This window comes from Erinaceus europaeus, chromosome 1 (genome assembly GCF_950295315.1).
Source record: "Erinaceus europaeus chromosome 1, mEriEur2.1, whole genome shotgun sequence".
Taxonomy (NCBI): Eukaryota; Metazoa; Chordata; class Mammalia; order Eulipotyphla; family Erinaceidae; genus Erinaceus; species Erinaceus europaeus.
In genome coordinates this window covers 89,703,728-89,728,998 of record NC_080162.1, presented here as the reverse complement: position 1 = coordinate 89,728,998, position 25,271 = coordinate 89,703,728, and the positions used below count along the sequence as shown (strand labels likewise).

Sequence of the window (25,271 nt, the reverse complement as noted above, 5' to 3'; positions counted from 1 at the left end):
TCCCTGTGAAGCCACCTGCAGGGGAGTTGCTTCACAGGTGGTGAAGCAGGTCTGCAGGTGTCTATCTTTCTCTCCCCCTCTCTGTCTTCCCCGCCTTTCTCCATTTCTCTCTGTCCTATCCAACAATGATGACATCAATAATAACAACGATAATAACTACAACAAATGGGAAAAAATGGCGTCTAGGAGAAGTGGATTTGTAGTGCAGGCACCCAGCTCCAGTAATAACCCTGGAGGCAAGAAAAAAGAAGAAAAGGAAAAGAAAACAAAAGAAAAGATAAGAAAAGATAGGGAAAGGGAAGGAAAGAAGGGGGAAACATAAGACAAAAGGAAGAAGGGGCCGGATGGTAGCGCAGCGAGTTAAGCGACACATGCAAAGCTCAAGGACTGACATAAGGATCCCAGTTCGAGCCCCTGGCTCCCCAGTTGCAGAGGAGTCACTTCACAAGCGAAGCAAGTCTGCAGGTGTCTACCTTTCTCTCCCCCTCTCTGTCTTCCCCTCTTCTCGCCATTTCTCTAGGTCCTATCCAACAACAACGACAGCAATAATAGTAACAACAATGATAAACAACAAAGGCAAAAAAAGAAAAAAAATAGCCTCCAGGAGCAGTGGATTTGTAGTGCAGCCACCAAGACCCAGCAATAACCCTGGAGACACACAAAAAAAAAAGGAAGAAAAAAAGACAGAAAAGAAGAAAATAATTTAAAACAAAATAAAGAAGGAAATGCTGGTCATCACACTGGCAGCTTGAAATTACTCATAGTAGGAGTTATTTACACTACGGACATTCCCAAATGGTAAAAGCTAGCATGCCTCATCTCCCTCCCACACTTGCAATTAAACATTTATTATGGCACCCCATCCCCCCACCCCCCCCACCCCCGTTGTGAGTGCTGAGAAACTTTCATTTAAAGAAGTTGGTGGGAAAGAAAGGAGTTTTGTTATAGCAACGTGATGACAGATAACTAAAGCCACATGGTGGTCTATCATCAAAAAATTATTTTTAATGATCTGTATACTGACAACTAGATTAGGCCTTTCATAAATTCTGTGGAAACCAATGATGGCAACAACAACAAAAAAAATCTGAGTTGCAAAAGGATTCCTTATGCTGACTTGAAATCCTTGTATTTTTGTATTTCATTTCCAAATCCTGGTGAAGAGCACCACATAAAATACAATTTCAAATTTCAGTGGCTACAAATATGAGCGGTGGCGCACCTGGTTGAGCGCACATGTTTCAGTGGCTACAAATAATTTAATCAGAAAGCAAGCAGGTAACTTTTTCGTTTTACTATTAAATATTGATTTATTTTTTCTGTCTCCAAGGGCTTCACAGACTAACTTTGTCAGGAGGGAGAAGGGCTAGGGGGGAGGGGAGGAGAGGAAGGGCGCACTTTTTGAAGCTTCTTTCACTGTGGCCAGGCTAGAAGCTAAGTCGCTCACATGGCAAAACAGCACACTATCCAAGTGAGCTCATTCATTTAAGTATTTGTGGCTGCCTTCGAGCTACACTCCTGCAGTTTTGATTACCTGTGACGTGGCCCGCCAAAAGCAAAACATTTAGCTCTTTAAGCGAGAAAAGTGTGCTGGTCACTGATAACTAGCTGCGCTCACGCTGCCTTTGGAAAGTCCTGAAAGCCCTCAAAGGGTAGGTACCGGATTTGAAAAGCGCCGGTCTAAGCTGAAGACTGGCCAAGTCCTTCCAGTCCTATTCTCAGTTTCCCCAACTAGAAATGGGGTTCGAAGCACTGGGGGTGGGGTGGAATGGAGACTCCAGAGTTGCGTATTCTACAAGTAGAGAAGTGCTGAGGCTTTGGAAAAAAGAACTTGGAAACCGACAGGGCAGCACCGGCGGGCCCTTGGGGTTTCCAGCGGCCCCCGAGGCCCAGCTTTCCTGGGGGAATTCCGGGCGGCAAGCGGGTAGCTGGCCCTGGGGATCAGGCGGCGGGGGCGGGGCGGGGCGGGGCGCCCCCCCTAGCCTATAAGAGGGGCCGGGCCAGGGCGCCGCCACTCTCGCGGCCCGCGCTCCGCACATTAGCTGCCATGGTCACTGCGCTCCTGCTCGCGTTGCCTCTGCTCCTCCTGGGCGCCCGGGCGGCCACCACCGAGTCGGTAGGTGCTTGCAGATCCTGGGGGGCTGGGGCCGGGGTAGGTAGGAGCTCCTTTGCTCTTGAGATGGGAGTGTTTGAGGGGTGGGCTGCTCCCACCCCCAGCGCTGAGACAGGAAAACTTGGTTGGAAACTTGACCCCGAGAGGCCCCGCGAAGGTGCCGGGCGCCGGCCTGTGGCTCTTCCCGCCTCCCCGGGGTCTGCGCAGCGGGCTTGGGCGGTACGTGACTGAGCGGGGTCGCCTCCTGAAGCCAGCCCGGAGCCTTGAGCCACCCTCCGTGGGCGCCGGCGGCGGGCGGTGCGCGGACCTGAGATGGGATTAAGGGGTGTTGGCAAGAGGCGGGGAGCGTCACGCTTCTGCTGTACCGTGTTTCAGCACAGAAGTGGGAGTGGAGAACTGAGCGCTGCCGCGGGCTTGTGATTTAAAACAATCCTGTGAGTCTCAGTTTCCCCCATTTGCACAAAGGCCCTGGGGGAAACGGAGTAGGGAATGGCCATTGCTGCTGCTTTTTAATTTTTTAATTAAATTTTTAAAAGTTTATTAATTTTAACCGCAGCACTTCCCATCTTTGTTTTGTGGTGGTGCTGGGGAATGAACTTAGGACCTTGTGATCTTAGACAAAAAATGGCTCTGCCTAACCATTATGCTACCTTCCTGGCCCGATCGACCGGTACTTCTTTAGGGTCCCTACAAAGTCGCTGCTCTGATCTTCCAAGGGGAACTAGTGGAAGGGATGGCTTAGTCTCAGTGTTTGCCTAGGCATCAAGCCCCTGCTTCCTATAAGTGTTTCATTTCTGCTGAACTGCAGATGGGGACATCGAAGCACCCACTGTGAGTTGGGTGAAGGGGGATGGAGCCACCTTGGGCCACCAGAAACTCCTTTCATCCCAACAGAAGTGGGGGACTGGGGTAGGGGAGCAGAGGGAGACAATGCCATCTAGGAAGTTGGGGTACAGGCATTGAGCATTCTTCATGCATTTAACTTCCAGCTTTTTGGGGGCGGGGCGTGGGAGGAATGAGTCCCTATTATTTAATCATTAATGTCAGTTTCTCTGTGAGTACCTACTTCTCTTGGCTTATTTAGGGGAAAGTGGTTTCTGCCTGACAGGTTTCTGTTAAGGAATGAACGAGACTTAAGTGATTCCTTCCCAGCACAGTTGCAGTCTGCAGAGCAAACATTTAACACTTCTGGCTTGCCTTGGCACAGTTGTAACAGTTTTCTAATGGCTCTGTCCACTAACTTAATTCTGACAATGACCATACTGTTTACTGATCTTAAACTAACTTGCCCAAAGCTGCACAGCTAATAAGGGGGCTGAGTCCAAAGCTGCACAGATAATAAGAGGGCTGAGTCAGTTTGAAACTGAGGCCACCAAACTACCAAATTCCTGCTCTTATCTCAGCTTTTTTTTTTTTTTTTTACTTTTTCCTTTTACCAGAGCTCAGCTTTGGTTTATGGTGGTGCTAGGGATTGAACCTGGGACCTTGGAGCCTAAGGCATGAAGATCATTTTACATAACCATTCTGCTGTGTCCCCACTCCTATGTGAACTTTTGTAGTCCACTGCTGTGCTCAGTGACTACTCTTCCATTCCATCTTCAGGAGACAGTTGCATCTTAGTGTGCAAGGACCTGGGTTCAAGTCCCCAGTCCTCACCTGCTGGAGAGAAGCTGCACAAGCACCGATGCAATGCTGCTCATCTCTCCCTCCCTCTTCCTCCTTTTCTCTCTTAATTTCTCTCTGTCTCTGTCCAAAATTAGCTAAAATATTTTTTTAATGGAAAAAGTAGAATGTTGAAATTGTGGATTATCCAGCCTCATGGGATTCTGAGGTGGGAGAAAAAAGACAAGAGTAGAGGCTCTACAACTGAGCAAACATGTACTCCAGCCCGACAAGCCTGCTACTCTCTAGCACAGTGCTGTGGACTAAGTCCTCATTATGGATGGTGGAGTCAAACAGTGGGAGAAGCAGCAGAAGGAAGGCCATGCTGGGTCGCATCAGCCTGGGCAGTTTAGGGAAGGAGGCAAGACCTAGGACACTGAGCTCATAGGTGGGCAGTCACATGTTAGTTTCAGCTCAGGTGCTGTTGAGCCAGTGGATGCTACAACTGTATCCCAAGAGTAGTCAGAAAGATGTGGCTTAGGGAAAGGGGACAAGTGGGGGTTGTCTTCATACTTGCACGTGCTGACCCATTAGCTTCAATGGAGAAGTCATCCCCAGCAGCTGCTTCCTGAGACAGGCTGACATCTCTCAGCCTGACCTCAGCACTCCCCTTCCTGCCTAATACTACAGACCTTCCACCTCTAATTAGGTTACAGGGTTTTCCCCCTTTTGCCTCCCACCACCTTGTTTCCTCCCAAATGCTGTGACTAGAAGCAGACCTGGTGGTGACTGTATTAAACCACAAAGGTCATCTGGCTGGCCCCATTCTTTTTGCTGGTGGAGAAAACTGAGGCTCAGGGAGAAAGATTTTTGCGGGTGGCAGAGTTTCTTGAGTGCTTTCTAAAGGCCCTGGGTTTGATGGATTTTGTCTTTAGAAAAGGCAAAAGGGATTGTAGTGTGCCCATTTTGCAGATGAGGGGACTCCTAGGAAAATAGCTACTGCTTTGCCCTTGTAGAATCCTTGTCCAGTATCCTTGTCCAGGCCTTCAGAATCCTTGTCCAGTATTTCCCTCCAGTAGTGCTATGTTGGTGGTCCTCCCTCCAAAAATCTTAGCTATAAGCCACAGTCTTGCCCCCTCCATTGCTCCCACCTTGGTGCCACAGATTTTGGGAAGGGAACCAACCAACCTTCCTCTCCTGGGTTTGGAGGTGCTTCCCATCCTAAACCAGTTCTTCCTGTCCAGCTGGGCCTTCCTGCCACTCCCTCAATGGCCAATTAAGAGCAGTCTTGTTTTAGGAACTAAATCTTGCTCTTCCCTGCCCCCCCCCCATACCTACCCAGGGGTACAGCCCACTGGACCTGAACCTGGCACCAGGCCCAGTCAGTTCCGGAGAAGTGTGCCCCCCCCCCCAGCTTAGAGATGATTCTGATTTTTCTTGGGAATTCTCAGTTTAATTACACAGAAGTCAGGGTGGGGGCCAGAAACCCATGGTTCTTAGAAGCCCAGAGAACTACTCCATCCCCCAAACCCCTGTAAGGAAATATTTGGGCCTGGGTTTGAGGGCTCCATGAAGTTAGGCCTCTCTTCCTCTCTGCTTTGGCATCCCTTCTCTTTAAAATAAGGGCTTTCAACTGAATAGCCTTGAAAGTCCTTTCTACCTTAGATATTCTGTTAATAATTACCCACTATTCACCATTCAAAAGGGACTATGGAAAACATAAAGGCATTCCCTCCCTTGAAGGAACTTCTGGTTCAGGAGAGAATTAATATACGCCATCAAGTTCCCCACACCTTGATTACACCACAAGGTGCCCAGGGCAGGAATGTCACCCTATTCTTTTATCATGAAATGTCTACCCCATGGTTTGTGCTCAGTCAGAGGTTGCATAAATGAGTAAATTCATGTAACTGCATTCCAAAAGGTACACCAATGTGAGGTTATTGCATCCATGAATGTCTTCCAGTGATACCGTGAGGTAGGAATTATCTCCATTTTTACAGGAAAGCGATACTCAGGAATGTGGTGGTTTACTGAGATGAGAATCAGGCCTGACTGTGATAACACAGTGTCTGATTTGAGTGTCCTCAGGAAATATTCCAGATGAAGAAATTGGCTGGGATTGAACGTGGATACCCTGGATGCAACTTCTGAACTGCTTGGGTTACAGTGTCCCCACTTCTATGAGATTGGACCCATGGTCATCCTTCCTGCCCTGAGAGCCTTAACAAATGGGGGTAGGAGGGTGAATGATTTTCTTGGTCTCCTTGGTAAAGAGCCTGAAGAAGAGAAGTTGGGGAGGGGAATAAAGTCATTGAGCCACTGCCATACCCAGCTCCTGGAAACAGGACTTCTTCCAAGGACGCGGAGTGCTAAGCCAGCTTGAATGAGGAACTGGGAGAGCCAGGCTTGCTTCCTGCCCCAGTTCCCTTTGGGGAGAAATTGGCTCCTAGCTTTCTTTCCCTCAGCCTCTGGGAGTGATGGGTGTGACTTCCAAATGGCTGCTTAAAAATTGGGGAAAGGGGCTGGACATGTGTCATTGGAGGAGAGGGTGACAGGCTTGCCTGAGTCACCCATTTCTAGAGAACCTCTTGGCTAATAGGGTGCTCCTCTGGTGAGGGTGCTGGAACCCGGCTCCAGAGTGTTACCTTGTGCTCTGAGAATCTGTTGGAGATAATATCAATAGTATTGGAGTGTCCCTGGGACCTTGAGGCCTCGAGAGAACATCCAGGAAATACTGGTACCAGGCCCCAAGCTTCCCAGTGCCTCACCTATGTGAACTTTGACAGGCAGAAGTCCTCGACACTGGCCTTTAAACACCTGGAGAGTGTCCCTTTTTTCTTTATTCTTTTTAAAAATATTTTTTAAAATTTATTATTGGATAGAGACAGAAATTGAGAGGGAGGGGGAGATAGAGAGGGAAAGACACTAACAGCCTTGTTTCATCACTCATGAAGCTTTCCTCCTGCAGGTGGGGACCAGGGGCTTGAATTCTGGTCCTTGTGCACTATATTGTGTATACTTTTAACCACGTGCATTACCACCTGGTCTTTTCCCCTCTTTCTTTCTTTCTTTCTTTCTTTCTTTCTTTCTTTCTTTCTTTCTTTCTTTTTTTCTTTTTCTTCCTGCACTGCCCAGCTCTAGTTTATGGTGGTTGTAGGGATTAAACCTGGGACTTTGGAGCCTCATGCACTTTGGAGTCTCTTTGCATAACCATTATGCTTTTCTTTCTTAAGCAAAAGCAGAGGGGAGCCTACAACCCTTTTCTTAAAGCAAAGCAGAAGGGAATCTGCAACGAGCTTAAATTCCTTGCAAAGCTGGCTTGGTCCAGAATTGATTCAACTGCAGGATTCTCTATCTCCCCTCCCCCTTACACACATACTTGTTGCTTCCTGAGCCAAGCTGGAGAGCACTGGAACTTTGGTTTGGAGTTAGGCTGACCCAGCTCAGAAGTGTGAGGTCCACTTCCCTTTGGACACATGAAACATTGCTTAACCAACTGAGATGATAGGAAGGCTACAAGTAAAGCTCCAAGGGCAGGCCTGGCAGGGCAGAAGGAGGTGTGTCCTTGGTGATGTCCTTGTCCCAGCCACAGCTTTGACACCAGGTGGTCCTGTATATAAGAGGCTTCCACCTCCCTGGGTTCCTGGAAACCTTTTCTCTTCCCCTCTACTGCTGCTAGGTGGGAAGGGTGGAGTCTAGGGTGGGGCTGGTGGAACCCAAATCTCCTATTTGTTTGTCTTAGAAGTGGGTTGTTTGCTAATTATCAAGATAGGTTTATATTTAAACAAGAACCAGTTCCAAGGCAGCCCCACCCTGCACCAGGAACCCATGCAGAGTGGTTTGCAGCCTGGAGGGGAGAGGGGGCAGGGTTATGCACTGGAGAATGGACCTCCAGGACACCCCCTAGGAATGGGGAGGGGGGTGTAGTCATGCTCTCGCTTGGAGGGGCCACCTTGTGTAGAAGGAAAAACTTTCTCTAGGCCCTCTGAAGCTGAGTGCAATTCCAAATAAGTACCCTGGTGCATATATGATAGTGGACAGAAAATTTAGCCTTTTCTAAGCTACTTTTTATTGTAGAGTGCCTACACAGGGAGGAAGGGAAAGGCCTATGTCAACAGTTGGGGCCTGATTTAACCCTCAGAGTGAGGGGGGGAAAAAGGGAAAAGAAAGAAACTTTGATTTCTTGGGCTGGTTTGTTATTAACTCACTAAGTGACCTTTGGGCAAGGTCCGGCCCCTGCCAGCCCACTGTCACTGTCTGCTGGAAGCTGGGTGATTGCAAAGTGGAGTTTTTGCCAGCTAGGAAACACCCCCCCCCCCCCCCCCCCCCCCGTCCCTGTCCCAGTGCTACTATTCAACTGGAGACACAGTTAATCAGTCACTTGACTGATGGGAGCCTTAGTGTCCTATAAAACACCTGTGTCACCTGAGGGTCATAATTGGTGTTTTGCAAACTTGTAAAGGGCTGACTTTAGTCTAATCTGTTATTAGTGACTAGACAAGGGTCCTTCACTTGGCCCAAGGTTAACCTCAGGGAGGTGGTGTCTGTGGAGGTTGACAGTGCACACAATTGTGGTTCTTGGGGCTGCAAACTTTGCTTATTTTTAAATTTAATTTAATTTTTGCCACCAGGGTTATCACTGGGGCTTGATGCAAGTACTACAAATCCACTGCTCCTGGCAGCTATTTTTTTCCTTTTTTTCTTTTCTTTTGACAAGACAGAAAAATTGAAAGGGGTGGGGAGATAGAGGGAGAGAAAGACACCTGCAGACCTGCCTCACTGCTTGTGAAGCTCCCCCTTTGAAGGTGGGGAGTGGGGACTCAAATTTGGGTCCTTGAACATGGTGATATGTGCATTTAACCTTGTGTGCCAAGACCCGACCGCCAAATTTGTATCCTTTTCAAAGGCGTCTCCAAAAGTTTGCCATTTCTCCCTTCCGACCTTCCAGCCCACCCGCTCCTGGGCCCAGGCCCTCCCATTCCATTCCCTCTTTACCCTGCATTGCTCCTCCCCCATCAAGCCCGGGAGCTAGGCTGCCCCAGTTTTCTCTGGCACAGAAATGGAGACTGCTGGTCAGGTGACACCTGGGGTAATGGAAAGGGGAGGCAGGGAGAGACTGGTATGTGTGGAAACAGTGACTTGGTGGAGCCAGGCCTGTAGGGACTGGCTGTATCACTGGAACCTCCAGGCTTGGGGGTAAGGGTGACCAATGACTGGGCTGGTGACAGGAGGGGGGACACTCTTTGCTTTGGGGAACCCTGGTGTAGAGAAGTGCTGGAGCAGAGATTTCCCCCTGGAAGAGGGAGAGCCTAGGGAGGGCCTGGAAGCCAGGACTCAAGGCTGATCTAATCAGCCAGACCAGACTGCTCTGCTCTCAAGAACATGGGAGGCTTATCTGCCCGCCTGCCCTCAGATCCAGAAGGGACTTGGGATCCACTGCCTAGATAACAAACCCCAGCATCAATGCACCTCTGTCTCTGAGGCCCCCCAGGGGAGCTAGCCCCTTCCTGGATGTCTCTGCTGGTAATCAGAGCAGTGCCCAGCTTGGTTACCAGGCTCAGGGACAGAGGGAGGCTTGTCTCTTAAAGAACCATCTTTTACAGATAGGGAAACTGAGGCTCAGAGACGGAATCCCCCAAGCTTACCCAGAAAGAGCTAGTACATCAATTCCTGGCAGGGGGAGGAGGGTGTCCAGAAGTTTCAGAAACTCCTTCCCTTATTCCTAGCTGGCACCTCAGGATCCTAGAACCCTTGCTGTGGGAATGGTCTGCCCTGGGTGGGAAGTATGGTGAAAAGTGCCAAGCCTGGCTTCTCTCCTGAGTGATTGTGTTCAGAGTAACCTGACCTTGGAATGGGCAGTCTGAGCAGAGGTGACATTTGAACCCCTGCTCCACCCCCACTCCAGACCTGGCTTAACCCATGAGCTACCAGAGCACCAGGTCCTGGGTTAGTGTGTGGGGTTGCTTCTCCCCTTGCAGATAGTTTCTTCATCCCCAGGGCAGGTCAGGAAATCATTGAGATACAGATCCCCGAATAGAAATGTACTTATCTCAGCTCACTGTCATTTGCTCCCTTTGGAGGAGGCACAAAACTGCTTTCCCCTCTGTCTCTATCTGCTTAGGACAAGTGCTCAAAGTTGTGTGACTCTGGGCAGACCTCTATCCCTCTCTGGGACTTTTTCTCTTGCACAATCTGAAAAGACCTGAGTGGTTATTTAAAAAGTCTTTGATCTCAGAAGGGGAAAAGTAAACAAATAACAACAGAAACACCATAGGACATTGTTCCTCTGCAGTTTGCAAAGAGCTTCCCATTCTATCTAGCAATGCAGCTGATTGTACAACTTTTTTTTCCCCAGGTCTCTCTAGTTCCCTTGGCCAGAAGGAAGGCAGGTGGGGATTAATAATAGATGCCAGTCACTGAGAGCACAGCCACACGCACCTACACAGGCCTGTGTGTTCTACTTAATTCTCATCTTGCAAAGTTACTGAAAGAGGAAACTGAGAGCTCAAGGTGTGAAAGAACTCCCCAGCCTAACGTATCAATAGCTAGGAGGTGGTAGGACTGACTGCCTTTTGCTTTTGGTTCTGCCTTAACTTGTAACCACTCTGGTGTAGTCATGATTGTGGCCCCAGGATTTGCTCTTACTGGGGTATATCTTGACCCCCCCCAGGAGGGGAGTCAGGGAGCACAGCAGCTGTATTAATGGTCCTTCTGGGGGGGGGGTTTCTCCTGTCAGGATCAGTCTGGTGGGTCCAGCAGATGGCGCCCAGGGTACTCCCCCCTCCGCTTTAAAATTGACTTTTAGGGAGCCGGGCTGCAGTGCAGTGGGTTAAGCGCAGGTGGTGCAAAGCGCAAGGACCAGCATTAAGGATCCCAGATCTGGCTCCCCACCTGCAGGGGAGTCGCTTCACAGGTGGTGAAGCAGGTTTGCAGGTGTCTTGTCTTTCTCTCCCCGCTCTGTCTTCCCCTCCTCTCCCCATTTCTGTCTGTCCTATCCAACAACGACGACAACAATAATTAACTTCAACAATAAAACAGCAAGGGCAACAAAAGGGAATAAATAAATATTTTTTTAAAATTAACTTTTGCAGTCACCCTTTTGTTTTCCCCTCCCAAAAGAAGGGTCACCTGTGTTCCTGATTTCTACCTTCCCTGGGAGGAGCTCCTCCTCCCACTTTTGCTTCCACAAGTTCACAGGTAACCAAGCCCTGACCCTGAACTTCTCCCTGGTGTGCCAGCCAAGTTTCTGTTCTTTTGTTTAAGCAATATCACTTTCACCTTTGTTTATTCCCTGGCCAGGAGAAGGGGTGCTTCAGAATCTTTTTGGCCAGTCTGTGTTGTGGGCAGTGAGCATGAGGTGGAAGGGTAAGGTGTGGGTGGCAGTGAGAAGTCTGGTTGTGGCTTAATAAGGCATGGCCCTGAGAAAGATGGAGGTTTGGATCTCAGCTGTGTTGAGTTTTAGTAGTGTGACTTCAGGTGGATGATTCAACTGAATCTCGGTTCCCTGTGAAATGTGAAGAGCACCTAATAAGGCCACTGTGCCAATAACATGAGCTCATAGAGAAAAGAACCCAGCTTGGTGCCAGACATTAAGATCTCTATGCTAGTCAGCCCAACTCTTCTGTTGCTGTTCATTCTTGACTGAAGACTGAATATTATAGAGTCAGTTGTCTGTTCCTAGCTGTGTCCCGGTAGACTGCAGATTGATTGGAGAGTATACCTGGAGGACCAGCTGCTGCCTGTGGATATGCAGAGACCCCTCCCTCCAGGCAACCCAAACCCTTGGTGGAGAGAGGAAGTCAATTCCAGTTTGGGAGCAGGAGAGCTCCATTCCTAGTCCAGCTCTGCCACTTACTTGGTGACCTTGGCCAAGTCCTTGTCTTAGAACATTTCCTGGGCTATTAAATGAGCCATTGGCTTCCATGTCCTCAGACACATTCTTTTGGCAAGTGTTAAACCCTGCAGAACAAAACAACACCAGCACCCCACCTCCCCCCTTTTGTGTGGATCTGGAGAATCATGCCACAACTCAGTCTCCAGGCTCCAAGCTCTGGGCCAGCTGGCCTCACCAGCCTTAACTCAGCTGGCAGTTTCTGTGAGTAGGACAAAGATACAGGGGAGATCTAATGTCTGTACACGCACACACCTGTGAGCGCAGGTCCCCTGTGTGAGGGGGTGGGGTGAGCCAGGGAGAGCAGACCACAACTTTAGCCAGGAGCTGGGTGGGGTCCTTTTGGTCAGGGCTGGGCCTCGTTGCTGGGTGACCTGGTTCTTCAAAGCCACCCTAGATTGAATGAGCCTTGTTGAAAAGAGTGAGGGAAGGGGAAGTGCTATTGGACACGTACACACATCTGCCTGAAATCCTACGGGGCTTGGTCCTGTCTTCCTGGCCTGATCTCAGAGGGCTCCCAGCCACTTGCATGTTGGCCGAGGGTGCTTCATGAAAAGAGGTCTAACATCCCAGTGCCCTTTCCTCCAGCACTGCCCCATAAAACTGTTCCCAAGCCCCTTGTCTTGCTGTAGCAGGGCACCTGGACTCATCTGAAGCAGCAGTCTCTCTGGATCTAATTGTGTGGGGTGGGGGTGGGTGGGTATCTCAGTGGCAGAGCATGTACTGTGCATATATGACACCCTAGGGTCAATCTGTGACACCCCCCATTAATTTTGGCCCAGGATGACCACACAATCACAAAGAAGAGCGAAGTGAAAATAAATCAGGGTTTTGGATTCAGTTTTGCTGCTGACTGGGGTGTTAAATCTTTTCACCCCACCCCCTCTCTTTGTCTTCTATTTCACTAATGTGAAAAGGAGGTGGTTACTATCAACCAATCAGGGTACTAATCCCAATGGGCTGTTTGGAAACACCTCTTGACTATCACACACTAAAAGAAAGTCAGGATTTTCAGGATGTGTAAACAACATTCCATGGTTCCTAGGGACTGAGAGGGAGTAGGGAGGGCCTCAGTCTGAAACTGCCCTATGTGGGCACCCCAGCCCCCTGTAGTGAAGGTTTTGATCTCTGACTGATGACTGATGGCTAGTCTAGCCTCCAGGCCAGTCCAGCAAATGGCAAAAAGAGCCTCCCTTTCCTCCTCACCTGGAGAGATCTCCACCTTCCAAGAGTCCCCTCCTTCTGGGTATGAGAACAACATCTTGTACTCATGCTCAAATTTGTGTCTATGTATATGCACAGTTGTCTGGTCGCGTGTGGTTACTTTGCCCACACTTTACCTTTCTGAGCCTTTGTTTCCCCGCTCTGTTTAACAAAAGGGGGAGGGGAAGCCAGGTTGAACGCCTGGTTGAGTGCACATGTTACAATGCTCCAAGACCTAGGTTCAAACTTCTGGTCCCCACTTGCAATGGGGTGGGGGAGCTTCACAAATAGTGAAACAGGTTGCAAGCTTCTCTCTCCCCTTCTCTTGATTTCTCTATCTCTATTCAATCATCTCTCTCTCTCTCTCAAACCTACCTCTTGTTTGGAAAGCTTCCAAGGTATTATTTCAGGTTCTGAGCCCCCAGGGAATCTGAAGAGGAGGGTGGGTGCACAGGACCCTCCCTAGGTACAGGCCCTTTCACAACTGCAGCCATGGAAGACTGCCTCCTGAGCTGCCAAACCAAAGCCACAGGCACTGGGCTGTGTGCGGGGGCTGGAATTCCAGAGCTAGCAGCTCAACAGCTTCTGATTCCCTAGTAATGAAGTCATCTCTAACCGGGGCTTAACCCCACTGGCTCCCCACCCCCATGTGTGCCCAGCTTTCAGCAGTGACTTCCCCATCCCTCCTACTGTCTTCCTTCTCCCTGATCCTGCTCCCTCCCCAGAGTCCCGGAATCCAGTATCTGCTCTCTCAGGGGGGTGGAAAGGGGCCTGACTGTCCTCCTGCTTCTTCACAGAACCAGTGGGGGTTACAGGAAGAGCCTGGGCCTCTCTGACAAGATGGCATTCTTATTTTAGGAATGGATGGCTACTTCTCCCTTAGGCTCTCCCCTGTGTCACTGACCATCATCTGCTAAGTGAAGGACAAGTGGGGAGGGGTAAGCAGTCCAGAACTTTCTGGCTTCTTTCTGCTCTGAGTTGTGTCTCCAGATTATTGTATGGCCTTGGGCAAAGTCACTGCCCTGCTCAGGGCTCATTCAGTGAGATGGACAGGCAGGATCTCCCTGGCATCCCCAGCTGGTATTCTGTGGTTCTGAGCAGGTGGCCCCCACCTCTTGCAATTCAGGGTCTGTGAAAGAAGATCAGAATATCCTGGGGAAGGAGTATGTATTGAATGTAATCAATACCTTGACACTGCTGTCAAATGATAGGCACTCACTGGTGGTACAATGAACTTTGTCACTGCTTTTCTGTGGAAAGCCTAAGCTCAGAAGCTAAGAGGAAGGGTAGCGGGCATCCTGAATGTTCCACTCTCCTCAAGGAGTCTTGTTTTCCACTCTGCTAAGCTCTGGGACATGGGTGCAGAGTAGCTTACGCAGGTACTGTAACAGCTTGGGAGAGTTCTTCCCAGACCTTTCATACTTGCCTTTTGAAAGCTTTTCAGCGGGAGTGGGCTGAAGATTTAGTTGGGACCAGCTGGGGCCCCCAGGGAGAGGGCAGAGCCTGTCTCTCTGTGCCCTCCAGGGAGCTGGCAGCAGTCTGGGACTATGGAAGCTGCTAACATGGCTCGACACAAGGGTGTGCTTGTGCTCGCCTGAGTCACTGGGACCGGGTAGCGCCCTGACCTGAGGCTGTCCTGCAGAGTGGATGAGCCAGCCACCTGCCTGCCTGACTCAGCTGGGAAAAGTGTCCCTTGCTGCCATGTGTGAATCAACTGCCGCTGCATCATAGACTCCTGGGCAGTGGAGTCCTGAAGTCAGGCCACCCTCTGTGGGACCCTTTCTCCTCCACCTACTCCTTACAGAGAGAAAAGAACTTAATACTTTCTTGCCCTGTTCCCTTGGGTGTAAAAATGAGATTAAAGGCATCCCTTTAATTATTAAGGACAAGGATTGGCACATGGCATGCACTTAGTAGACAGCACCTAGAAATATAAATAGTCGGGTTATTCTCACTATTTTTAGAACTCTTTTTGGTCATTGCAGGGGCTTCACAGCTCCAGGCTGACTTTCAGATAGAAAGAGAGATAGTGGGGAAAGCAGCATACTAGTTATGCAAACAGCCTCAAATCTGTGGCTCCCAGGTCCCAAGTTCAATTGTCTGCACCACTGTAAGTCAGAGCTGAGCAATGCTCTGGTAAAAAACAAACAAACAAACAAACAAAAAACCCAAAAAGACATAGAAGTCCAGTGCAGGCTGGTCTCAAACCTGGGTAGTGCCACCTGACAAAGCAAACATATTATCCAAGTTGAGCTATCTTGCTGGCCCCTACTGTTTTTTTTTTCTTCCCAATAATGGAATGAGTGCTTGCAGAAGGTCACACAGGAGGGATCCAGACCCAGGTCTCAGGCCCAATGCTTGCTTATTTTGTACTTAGTGTCCAATTAACTGCAGGCCAGAGTTCAGGGGTTATTGACTGATGTGTGTCACTTTTCCACCCTAGATCCGAGAGACTGCAGTCATCAGCCCTCAAGAATTAGAAGGCCGATACTTTTCTGGAGCCCTGCCAGATGACGAGGATGTGGGAGCCCCTGGTCAGGGAGTGGATGACTTTGAGCTGTCTGGCTCTGGAGATCTGGGTAAGAAGGGTTTGGTGGACTGGCCTGACCCCCATTGGAATGACCAAGACATGAGCCTTGGGTTTTTCCCACAAGGCCCTTCCCCTCTCAAAGTGAAGCAGAAGTAACTGGGTAGACTGTTTCCATCTCATACCCATAAGGGCTAGATTTTGCTTGAATTGGGCTGTAGCTCTCATTTGCTGAGCACAGTGAGATTGGGAAGGAGAACTGATAAAGTGCTTGTTTTTCTTTCTTTCTTTTTTATATTTATTTATTATCTATTCCCTTTTGTTGCCCTTGTTTTATTGTTATTGTTGTTATTGATGTCATCATTGTTGGATAGGACAGAGAGAAATGGAGAGAGGAGGGGAAGACAGGGGGAGAGAAAGATAGATAACTGCAGGCCTGCTTTCACCACTTGTGAAGTGACTCCCCTGCAGTTGAGGAGCCAGGGGCTCAAACCAGGATCCTTACCCCAAAGAGAAAGTATAGGGTGGGGATACATAGCACAATGATTATACAAAGAGATTCTCAAGCCTGAGGCTTTAAAGTTCCAGGTTCAATCCCCTGCACTACCATAAGCCAGAGCTGAGCAGTGCTCTGGTTAAAAAAAGGGGGGGGGGTATATTATATGTATTTAGATAGAGACAGAAATTGAGAGGGAGAGGCAGACAGACAGACTTGCAGCAGTGCTTCACCACTTGTGAAGTTTCCCCTCTGCAGGTGGGGACCAGGGGGTTAACCCCAGAGCCTTGCACATTGTAATGTGTGTGCTCAACCAGGTGTGCTACCATCTGGCCCCAAATGCTTGTCTTTCCTTGGAAAGACACCTGGTTGAGTGCACATGTTATAATGCACAAGGACCCAGGTTCAAGGCTCTGGTCCCCATCTGCAAGGGTGAAGAAGCAGTGGTACAAGTATGTCTCTCTTACTCTCTCTTACAGGGGTCTTCCTCCCTTCCAGTATGTCTCCCTCTCCTCCTCTTTTTTTTTTTTTTTAATATTTTATTTATTTATTGATGAGAAAGATAGGAGGAGAGAGAAAGAACCAGACATCACTCTGGTACATGTTCGGCTGGGGATTGAACTCAGTATCTCATGGTTGAGAGGCTAATGTTTTATCCACTGCATCATCTCCCAGATCACTCATCCTCTCTGTTTTTTTCCCTCTATTCAATAAATAAATAAACAAATGATACTAAAAAGAAAAGGAGTGGTCCGGGAGGTGGCACAGTGGTTACAGCATTGAACTCTCAAGCATGAGGTCTTGATTTCAATCCCCAGCAGCACATGTACCCAAGCGTTGTCTGGTTCTTTCGCTCTTATCTTTCTCATGAATGAATAAATAAATTCTTTTGGGAGAAAGAAAGAAATAAAAAGAAAAGGGATAAAGGGAAAGAACTAGCTCTAAAGTGTGGAAGCATGAGTAAGAGCTGAAGAGTCCCTACTTGAGAAGTAGGTGGGAGTAGGTAAGGGGGAGCAGATCTTTGTGTGAGCCGTGGAGGGAGGAGGTGTGTTTAGGGGGCCTGTGCCCATCTCCTGTGGTTTTTCCATGATTCCTAGGTCTGGGCCTGGGCTACCAGGCAAGAATCATCCCAATAGGATGTGTTGGGGTGACAATTTCAACTTTGAGCTTTGGTGTCACATGATTCTGAGTTTAAACTGCCACTCTATGACTTCGGAGCCTTGGTTTTCCTAATCTATAAAATGGGGACAAGTAATGGCAGTCAGTGTGGTGGAGATTAGACTGAGTTAAAGTTCTAGGCATGTACTGAGCGCTTGGTAGTTGTTTAACATTAAATATTTCTAATTTAGCATTGTAGTCAATCTAGTCTTATCAAAAGTATTTCTCCCCCCCCCCCCAGGAATCTTGTTAAGTGCTGATTCTGAATTCTGCATTTCTTTCCTTCTTTCTTTTTTAATATATTAATTTTGGATAGAGACAGGAAAATTGAAAGAGATGGGGGAGGTAGAGAGGGAGAGGGAGAGAGAGACACCTGCAGCCCTGCTTCAGCATTTGTGAAGTTTCCCCCTGCAGGTGGGGACTGGGGGCCTGGTAACATGCACACTACCAAATGCACCGCTGCCCAGCTTAAATGCCACACTTCTGATTGCCAGGCAGATGCTTGCTGTTGGTCCCTTTATATAATGAAAGTTTTGGAACTAGCAAGTTAGCATTCTTATGAAAGGTCCTCATATTACAGGCAGGTTGTAATATGAGGACCATTTAACAGATGAGGTGGCGGAGGCTGGGACAGAGATGATCACTTACTGGGCACTGAGGCTGTGGGAACTGGCTTCCAGCAGCCGCCATGGAGTTAACTGACCTCACTCTCAATCTTTCTCACTCACACAGACTTTGTAGATGATTCCGAGGACTCCAAAATTTTCCCCAGCATAATCCACCCCTTGGTAAGTATCTGCATGCTTTTTCTTCTTCCCACCTGTACCTTCACCTGTTGGTAGCAAGGAGGTCAGTTTATTTGAGAACCTGCACACATCAGGGCCAGGAACAAATACGGGTCATGGATAAGTTATCCTTCCCATGGGAAAAATATTTCTTCTCTATTTTTGATAGAGGCAGAGAAATTGTGGGGGTTGGGGGGGATAGGAGACAGAAACAGACAAGACATCCGGACCACTGCTTCACCACTCATGCTTCCCCTGCAGGTGGGAGAGGCTTGAACCTGGGTCCTTGTGCACTGTAATGTGTGCACTCAACAAAGTATGCCACTGCCTGACCCCTCTAGAACAAGGTTTTTTTTTTTTTACACCAAAGCACTGCTTAGATCTGGCTTGTGGTGGCACTAGAGACTGAGCCTGGGACCTTGAAGCCTCAGGCATTAAAGTTTTGTTTTATTTTGTTGTATAACCATTACGCTGTCTTCTCAGCCCTATAATTTATTGATATTCTGAAATTTGAACACTACAGCAAGCATCTTTTTTCACAGGTCACTGTCTAGCTTTTTAGAGCAGAGTCCCAGAGGTGAAACTGCTTCCTTTGAGGACAAGCAGTTTCTTATCAAATTGTCGTAGTTTCCCCCCCCCCCCCCCCCCACTTCACCTCCAGGGTAGTGACTCTGGAGTGCCCTAGATCCTGGTATTCATTTCCCATTTGGGGCAGATACACTAGCTAAGGATCCCCCCTCCACCCTCAAAGCACTGCTCAGCTCTGGTTTAGGGTGGTTCTAGGGTTTAAACCTGGAGCCCTCAGGCAAGAGTCTTTTGCATAACCATTATGCCCTGAGGCTAAGGATTTAATGACTCCAGGATCATAGTGGTTGACTTTGAGAGATGGCTGGATAAGACTTCCCACCCATGTCCCTTGCTCTGTATACTGAAAGTGTGCTTCTTCTTCCCCTCCCCACATAGATTCCTCTAGATAACCACATCCCTGAGAAGGCAGGACCTGGGAGACGGGTCCCCAGTGAATCCAAGGAACTGGAGGAGAACGAGGTCATCCCCAAGAGGATCTCACCCTTTGAAGATGATGATGTGTCCAACAGAGTGTCCATGTCTAGCACTGTTCAGAGCAGAAACATCTTTGAGAGGACAGAGGTCCTAGCAGGTGAGCTTCCTTGCTCCTCACAGAGAACTTGGATGGGGGCTTGTGAGTGAGTGGTGGTGCTACAGGCAGGCATACTTTCAGACTAGTAGGCTCCTTGGCCACCCTTCCTTTCAGCCCCCTCAAGAACTGAGGGGACTCTGGACTTTGCAGCCTACACCACCTGACTGTGCCAACTGCTACAGACAGTAGAATTGCATATCAAAGGTAAAAAAAAAAAGACACATTGAGTCATTCCTGCCTCAGGTCTATCTTTTCAAAGCACTTTTACAGCCTAGGTTTGGCACTTGAGTTAGTTATTAAAAGCTGAGAAAGCCCAGAGGTTTAAGATGGGGGTGAGGGAGACAGGGAGGCCTCACTCCCCTGATGTCCCACTTGTGACTTCTTTGGCTGAGAAACTGTCGAACCTTTCAGTTGATGAGGTGAGCTTCTGTTTCCACCTACAAATGTGGTACCTCCTTGGGTTAACGCACTGAGTGCATGAAACAGAATTTGAGGGTGTGGGAGATAGCATAGTGCTATGCAGAAAAGCATTCATGCCAGAGGCTACAAGTTCCCTAGTTAATTCCTTTTGCAGCACCATAAGCTAGTTAAGTGTTCTGAATGAAAAAAAAAAAAAGGAATTTAACTTCCATGAGACTTTTTCAGAGAAACATAGAGACAGTGAAGTAGAGAGAGAGAATGAAAGAGACCACAGCACTAGAGCTTCCTCCAGTGCTATGTAGGCCTGACTCAAACCTGAGTCACTCACATGACAAAGCAGCACATTATTGATGTGAGCTATTATTAGTGACTTTTATTAACAACTGAAAACAACTCTTTACGGTTAACAAAATTGTTCTCAGTTAATAGGTTCTGTCATTGAATCTTCATTGACCTTTATAGTAGATGACCCTCAGGAAACCTTCATGTGGTGGAACAGGGAACTGAGATCTAGGAAGATTAAATGTTTGGTTCAGGTACAAGCCATATAGCTTTGGTTTTTGTTTTAAAGATTTTCTTTTCTTTTTTTTTTTTTTTTTCCCCTCCAGGGTTATTGCTGGGCTCGGTGCCTGCACCATGAATCCACCGCTCCTGGAGGCCATTTTTCCCCCTTTTTGTTGCCCTAGTTGTTGCAGCCTCGTTGTGGTTATTATTGCCATTGTTGACGTTGCTTTGTTGTTGGATAGGACAGAGAGAAATGGAGAGAGGAGGGGAAGACAGAGAGAGAGGGGGAGAGAAAGATAGACACCTGCAGACCTGCCCATGAAGCGACTCCCCTGCAGGTGGGGAGCCGGGGGCTCAAACCGGGATCCTTACGCCGGTCCCTGCGCTTTGCGCCACGTGCGCTTAACCCACTGCGCCACCCCCAAGATTTTATTTTCATGAGTGAGAACCAGAGTACCTCTTAAGCATATGCTGTTGTGAGGAGATTGAACTTGTGGTCTCAGGCATGAGAGCCTTGCACTCTACTGCTCTGGGCCACTTTTTTAATTCAGAAAGAGGGAGGAGGAGAAAAAATAGTAGTAGAGCTTCCTCAGTGCCATGGTACCTCCCATGTGATGCTCCAGCCATGTTGGAATCTGGCTTATATACATGGCAAGGGGTGCTCCCTCCCCTGGCTCTCCGACCCAAGTTCTTTCCTATCTATCATGTGCAATTGTAAGGGAAACTGTCCCAGGGTGAGGGTTCAGGAGTGCTTTTGTGAAGCCTGGATATTGGCCTTTCAACTGACTTCCTGTCTTCTTCCTTGAGGGGGTAAGGCTAACCACTAGTGCTGATGGACTTATTAGAGGGGCTGCCTTTCTGGACAACAGGTGACTGGGCAGTCTGGGCCCAGGGTGAGTCATCTTGTTTCCTGGGAACCAGTGAGGTCAGCAGCCTTAGAAGTATAGGGAAAGGACCCCATGCTGGACAGTGAGTGCTCTGCCTCCATCCAGACCTGATAAAGGTTCTTGTCTGCAGATTAGACCCCTTGGGAATCACCCCCAGGTGGCTTTGGATTCAGTATCCAATGTTTGTTTTACTTTTCCTTTTTATTCTCTTTTATTATTAAAGATTGATTTATTTGTTATTGAGAGAGAAAGCAAAAACCAGAGTATCAGTCTGGCATATGTGATGCTGGGGATTGAACTTGGCACCTTATGCTTGAGACTCTTGACACTTAATTCGCTGCACCACCTCCTAGGCCAATACTTCACTAGTTTTTATGTAATAGAGATGGGTAGTGGTATTGTGGGATATTGAAGGGCTTTTTGAAACTTAACTGTGCTGGTTTCAGATTGGAAGTATTTTGAAGGGAGGTAAAGTCCCCCCCATCTTTCTTCAACCACAGAGTTTCAGTTGTAGCTGGCATATGTGGGATTAGCATAAGGTTTTGTTTAAAGTTCTGCTTTTAAAGAAAAAAAATTAAGTCACTTATTTAGTCCAATCAACTCTTTTTTAACTCCCACCAGGGTTATCAGTGGGCTAAGTACCAGCACCAAGAACTCACCATTCCCAGCAGAACCATTTTCTTTCTTTTCTTCCTTCCTTCCTTCCTTCCTTCCTTCCTTCCTTCCTTCCTTTCTTTTTTCTTTTCTTCTCTTCTCTTTCTTTTTCTCTTTCTTCTTTTCTTGCCTCTGTTGTATCCTGTGCACCACAGTGTGTATGGAATATTTATATCTGCCTCTAGAAATTGTAGGTCTGGAGCTATGAAGACAGCATAGTGGTTATGCAAAAAGACTTCTATGCCTGAGCTTCTGAAGTCTCAGCTTTAATCCTCAGCACCACCATAAGCTTGAGCTGAACAGTGCTCTTGTCTTATTCTCAATATTTCTTTCTCATTATAAATAAATAAAATCAGTAAAAAAAAAATGTGTGGGTGTGTGCACACAGGGAGAGAGTGTTAAGAGGAATTTCTACTCTGCAACCTTTTTTTAATCCCTGGCTTAGCTAGTGCTGAGCTGTTGCTGGAGAGCCAGCCTGGTGACTCATGCAGAAGTGGGTTGGGTGCACCGTGGCTTTACCATTCCAGCTCTGGGGACCATCTCAAAAGTAAGATCATAAGAGTCACATAGGCCTCAGTTGCCAATGCAGGGCAGCAGAGGCAATTCTGTGTGCAGTGGGAATGGGAGTGCCCCTAGCTGCCATGAACAGCTCTCACCCTTCCCTCTCTCCTCTAGCTCTGATCGTGGGCGGTGTTGTGGGCATCCTCTTTGCCATTTTCCTGGTCCTGCTGTTGGTGTACCGCATGAAGAAGAAGGACGAAGGCAGCTACGACCTGGGCAAGAAACCCATCTACAAGAAAGCTCCCACCAATGAGTTCTATGCCTGAAGCTTCCTCGTGGGCACTGACTTGGACTTTGAGGGAGAAGGAAATGCAAAGACTTTGAAGGGTGGCCATTTGGGGAAGGGAAGGTGTCCTAACACTGCCCTATCAGCGTCTCCAGCTCTGGTTCCATTTTAAGCATCAGAAGAGGCATCCTTCTTCTGTTCCTGCCTTATCTTCTTCATTCTCTGGACCTAGATTATCCTGCCAGAAAAATGGGATGAAATGTGGCCTTTCTGAAGGCAAGGCTGTGATTAGATCATTTCTTAATCTGCCAGTGTAGAATGTAGGTCCAATTTAGCTCTACTGACCATGAGCCATTCCCCACCCCCCAGACTCCCCATAGCTGTTGTGTAAATCCTGCTGGAGGTCAGCCTCCTACCCCCCTTCCCCAGCACCCCCCCTCCACTTTCACAGTCTGTCCCTCTGTCAAAAGCTGGGAGAAAGAACTGCACCTTGAGATGTGTCCATCAAAGGGCACTTGTGACCACACTACACAAGTCTTTGTGGTAAACCTGGGGCCATTCTAGGCTCTTTCAAGTGACCTGTAGATCAGTCTTTTTTTTGGGGGGGGGGGCACAGGGAGGGCAAGCAGGGATGGGGGAGGAACTGAGAGTTGTACTAAAAAATGGATTTGTAGAATATTTGTTACTCTAGTGTTTTTTTTTGTTGTTTTTTTAAGCAGTTCATTCCTTCGTGCAGAGCCTTTCTGCCTGGGCAGGGGCACACAGATGCCAAGCTGTTCTTTGTTCTCCTGTACATTTCTATAGCACCTGCTATGTTTGTATTTAATGGCTTTTTGTTTGTTCATTTTCTGGAAAACGAGAGGAGAGCTGGAGATAAGATTTTTATTATTATTATTTTTTACTATTTATAGCTTCAGAGAAGGCCTCATTTGTCCCTCTTCCCCTCTTTTTCTTTAAGTTCCCTCCCCATATATTTTTATAATATTTCACTCTCACCTGCTCATATTTTCTGAAGCTGCTTCCTCTAAGAAGTAGCTTCTGCTGAAACATAGTTTTATAGCAGACCCCAAAACTATAATGTAGGGGATGATGGGATATATGTGTTTCTTTTCTTGTAATATATTGTTCATCCTTGGTTCTAGAAAAATAGATAAATATATTTTTTCAGGAAATAAATGTGGTATTTCCAGTTTGAGGTTGACTGGGAGATTGAGTGAGTGAAGCTTTGTAAGTCTTTGTGGACTTCGGCCTCTTCTGCCCTGTTCCTGTGCCTTCTAATAGGGCTGGAAAAGTTGAAGATAGAAGGTTCTACCTCCTTTCTAGCTTCTGCTTTGAGTCTAGCTGGTATCTTTTGGTTTTCCTTTTTCTAAACTGGAGAGAAAATTGAAGGGAGAGCTGCTTTATTCGATCTGGTAACTGCTAGTCACACAGTGACTGAATCAATGAAAGTGACATAAAGATTCACTGCTGAGTTACACTAAACACATGCAAGTATTTGGTGACTCCATGTGGCTAGTGACTGCTGTCCTGATCATTACCATCTACTGGTTAGTACTGCTAGATAACTAATTGTTCTAATAAGTCCCTGTCCCAGCTTTGCTGGGGTGACCTTTGGCTCCCTGCACAAAAGGGGATTGGGGAGGCCTGATTAGGCCCCAGCTCTGAAACCCCTTATCTGTGACCCTCCCATTCCAGAAAGGAGTGGCTCTGTGGTTTAGTCTGGCCAAGTTATGCCTTCTGACTATAGTGGCTGGGGGTAGTGGTGGTGGTGGGGATAGGGAACAGCCCATTGCTCCCTGTAACCTTTACCACTACAGCCCAAGGCCCCAGCTGGCTGGGTCCTTTCTGTCTCAGCCTCCTTTTCCTCCAGCTGTGTTGGGAGTGTACCCTCCTTCTGTAGCCACCTCACACTGTTGTCTGTTACTGATTTTTTGATAAAGAGATAATAAAACATGATACTTTCTAGATTGTCTGTCTTTCAGTTTTGTTAAGTTGTCTTTTCTAGGCTGGATATCTCTTGATCTTGGTGGAGCCTGAGGTCACTTTCCTGACCAAATACCCTTTGGGTATTTGGGGTGTCTGATAACAGGAGCAGAAATGTGGGAATCCAGGAAGGCCTAGAAAGAAGGTTCTATAGGGAAGTCAGGAGGGCCACTCAGTGGTCCATAGAGCATGTTGTCCTCAAAAACACAGAGGTCCTTCATTGGCAATTATAGAAGTGAGGATTTTTTTTTTTTACCCCCTGGGGGATATACAATGGTAGCACATGGGAATTGCAGGCACAAGGTCCCAGGCTGAATCCTTGGCACTGCTGAATGCCAGAGCTGAGTGGTGCTTTGCTATCTCATGAAAACTCATGGGGTCAGGCCGTGATGTGCCTGGTTGAACACACAGGTTAACATGTCTGAAAATCTGGGTTCAAATCCCTGATCCCCACCTATAAGGGGGGAGCTTCACGAGTGGTGAAGCAGTGCTACAGGTGTTTCTCGCTCTCTATCTCCCCATCTCAATTTCTGTCTCTATCCAAGAAATAAAATAAATCATTAATAGTAATAATAATAATAACCTGGCTCTCCACTTGGAGAAAATTCAAGATTTAGTAACTCTTACAGTGGTAAGGAGTTGCTGGCAAATGGGAGCCCTCCTAGACATGGATTCTTTCTTCCTGCTCCTCTGTAGGGATGATAGCTCACATCGACAGCTTGCTCTTTTTTTTTTTTAACTTTTTAATTTTTTCCCCTTTTGTTGCCCTTGTTTTTTTATCATTGTTGTTATTGTTGCTGGATAGGACAGAGAGAAATGTAGAGAGGAGGGGAAGATGGGGAGAGAAAGATAGACACCTGCAGACCTGCTTCATCACTTGTGAAGTGACTCCCCTGCAGGTGGGGAACTGGGGGCTCGAACCGGGATCTTTATGCAGATCCTTGTACTTTGTACCATGTACACTTAACCCGCTTCACTACTGCCTGGCCCCCCTTGCTCTCTTTTTTTTAATAGATACATTTTATTGTGGTCCAGGAGAGGGTGCGCGATAAGACAAAGCATTGGACTTTCAAGCATGAGGTTCTCAACAGCACATTTA

The 25,271-nt window shown here is 47.8% G+C and overlaps 1 protein-coding gene and 1 long non-coding RNA gene across 2 annotated transcripts in view; one reads left to right on the top strand and one right to left on the bottom strand.

Moving 5' to 3' along the window:
• The window catches only part of LOC132538203 (uncharacterized), a 481,696-nt gene that overhangs the window by 450,594 nt on the left and 5,831 nt on the right, over nucleotides 1-25,271 (bottom strand). The gene's annotated exons all lie outside the window — the stretch shown is intronic.
• SDC4 (syndecan 4) lies at nucleotides 1,815-24,154 on the top strand. The gene is made up of 5 exons (XM_016191599.2): nucleotides 1,815-2,116; nucleotides 15,256-15,391; nucleotides 17,726-17,781; nucleotides 18,742-18,937; nucleotides 22,078-24,154. The coding sequence occupies exons 1-5, from the start codon at nucleotides 2,048-2,050 to the stop codon at nucleotides 22,227-22,229; spliced, it is 609 nt and encodes a 202-aa protein (XP_016047085.1). The 5' UTR covers nucleotides 1,815-2,047; the 3' UTR covers nucleotides 22,230-24,154.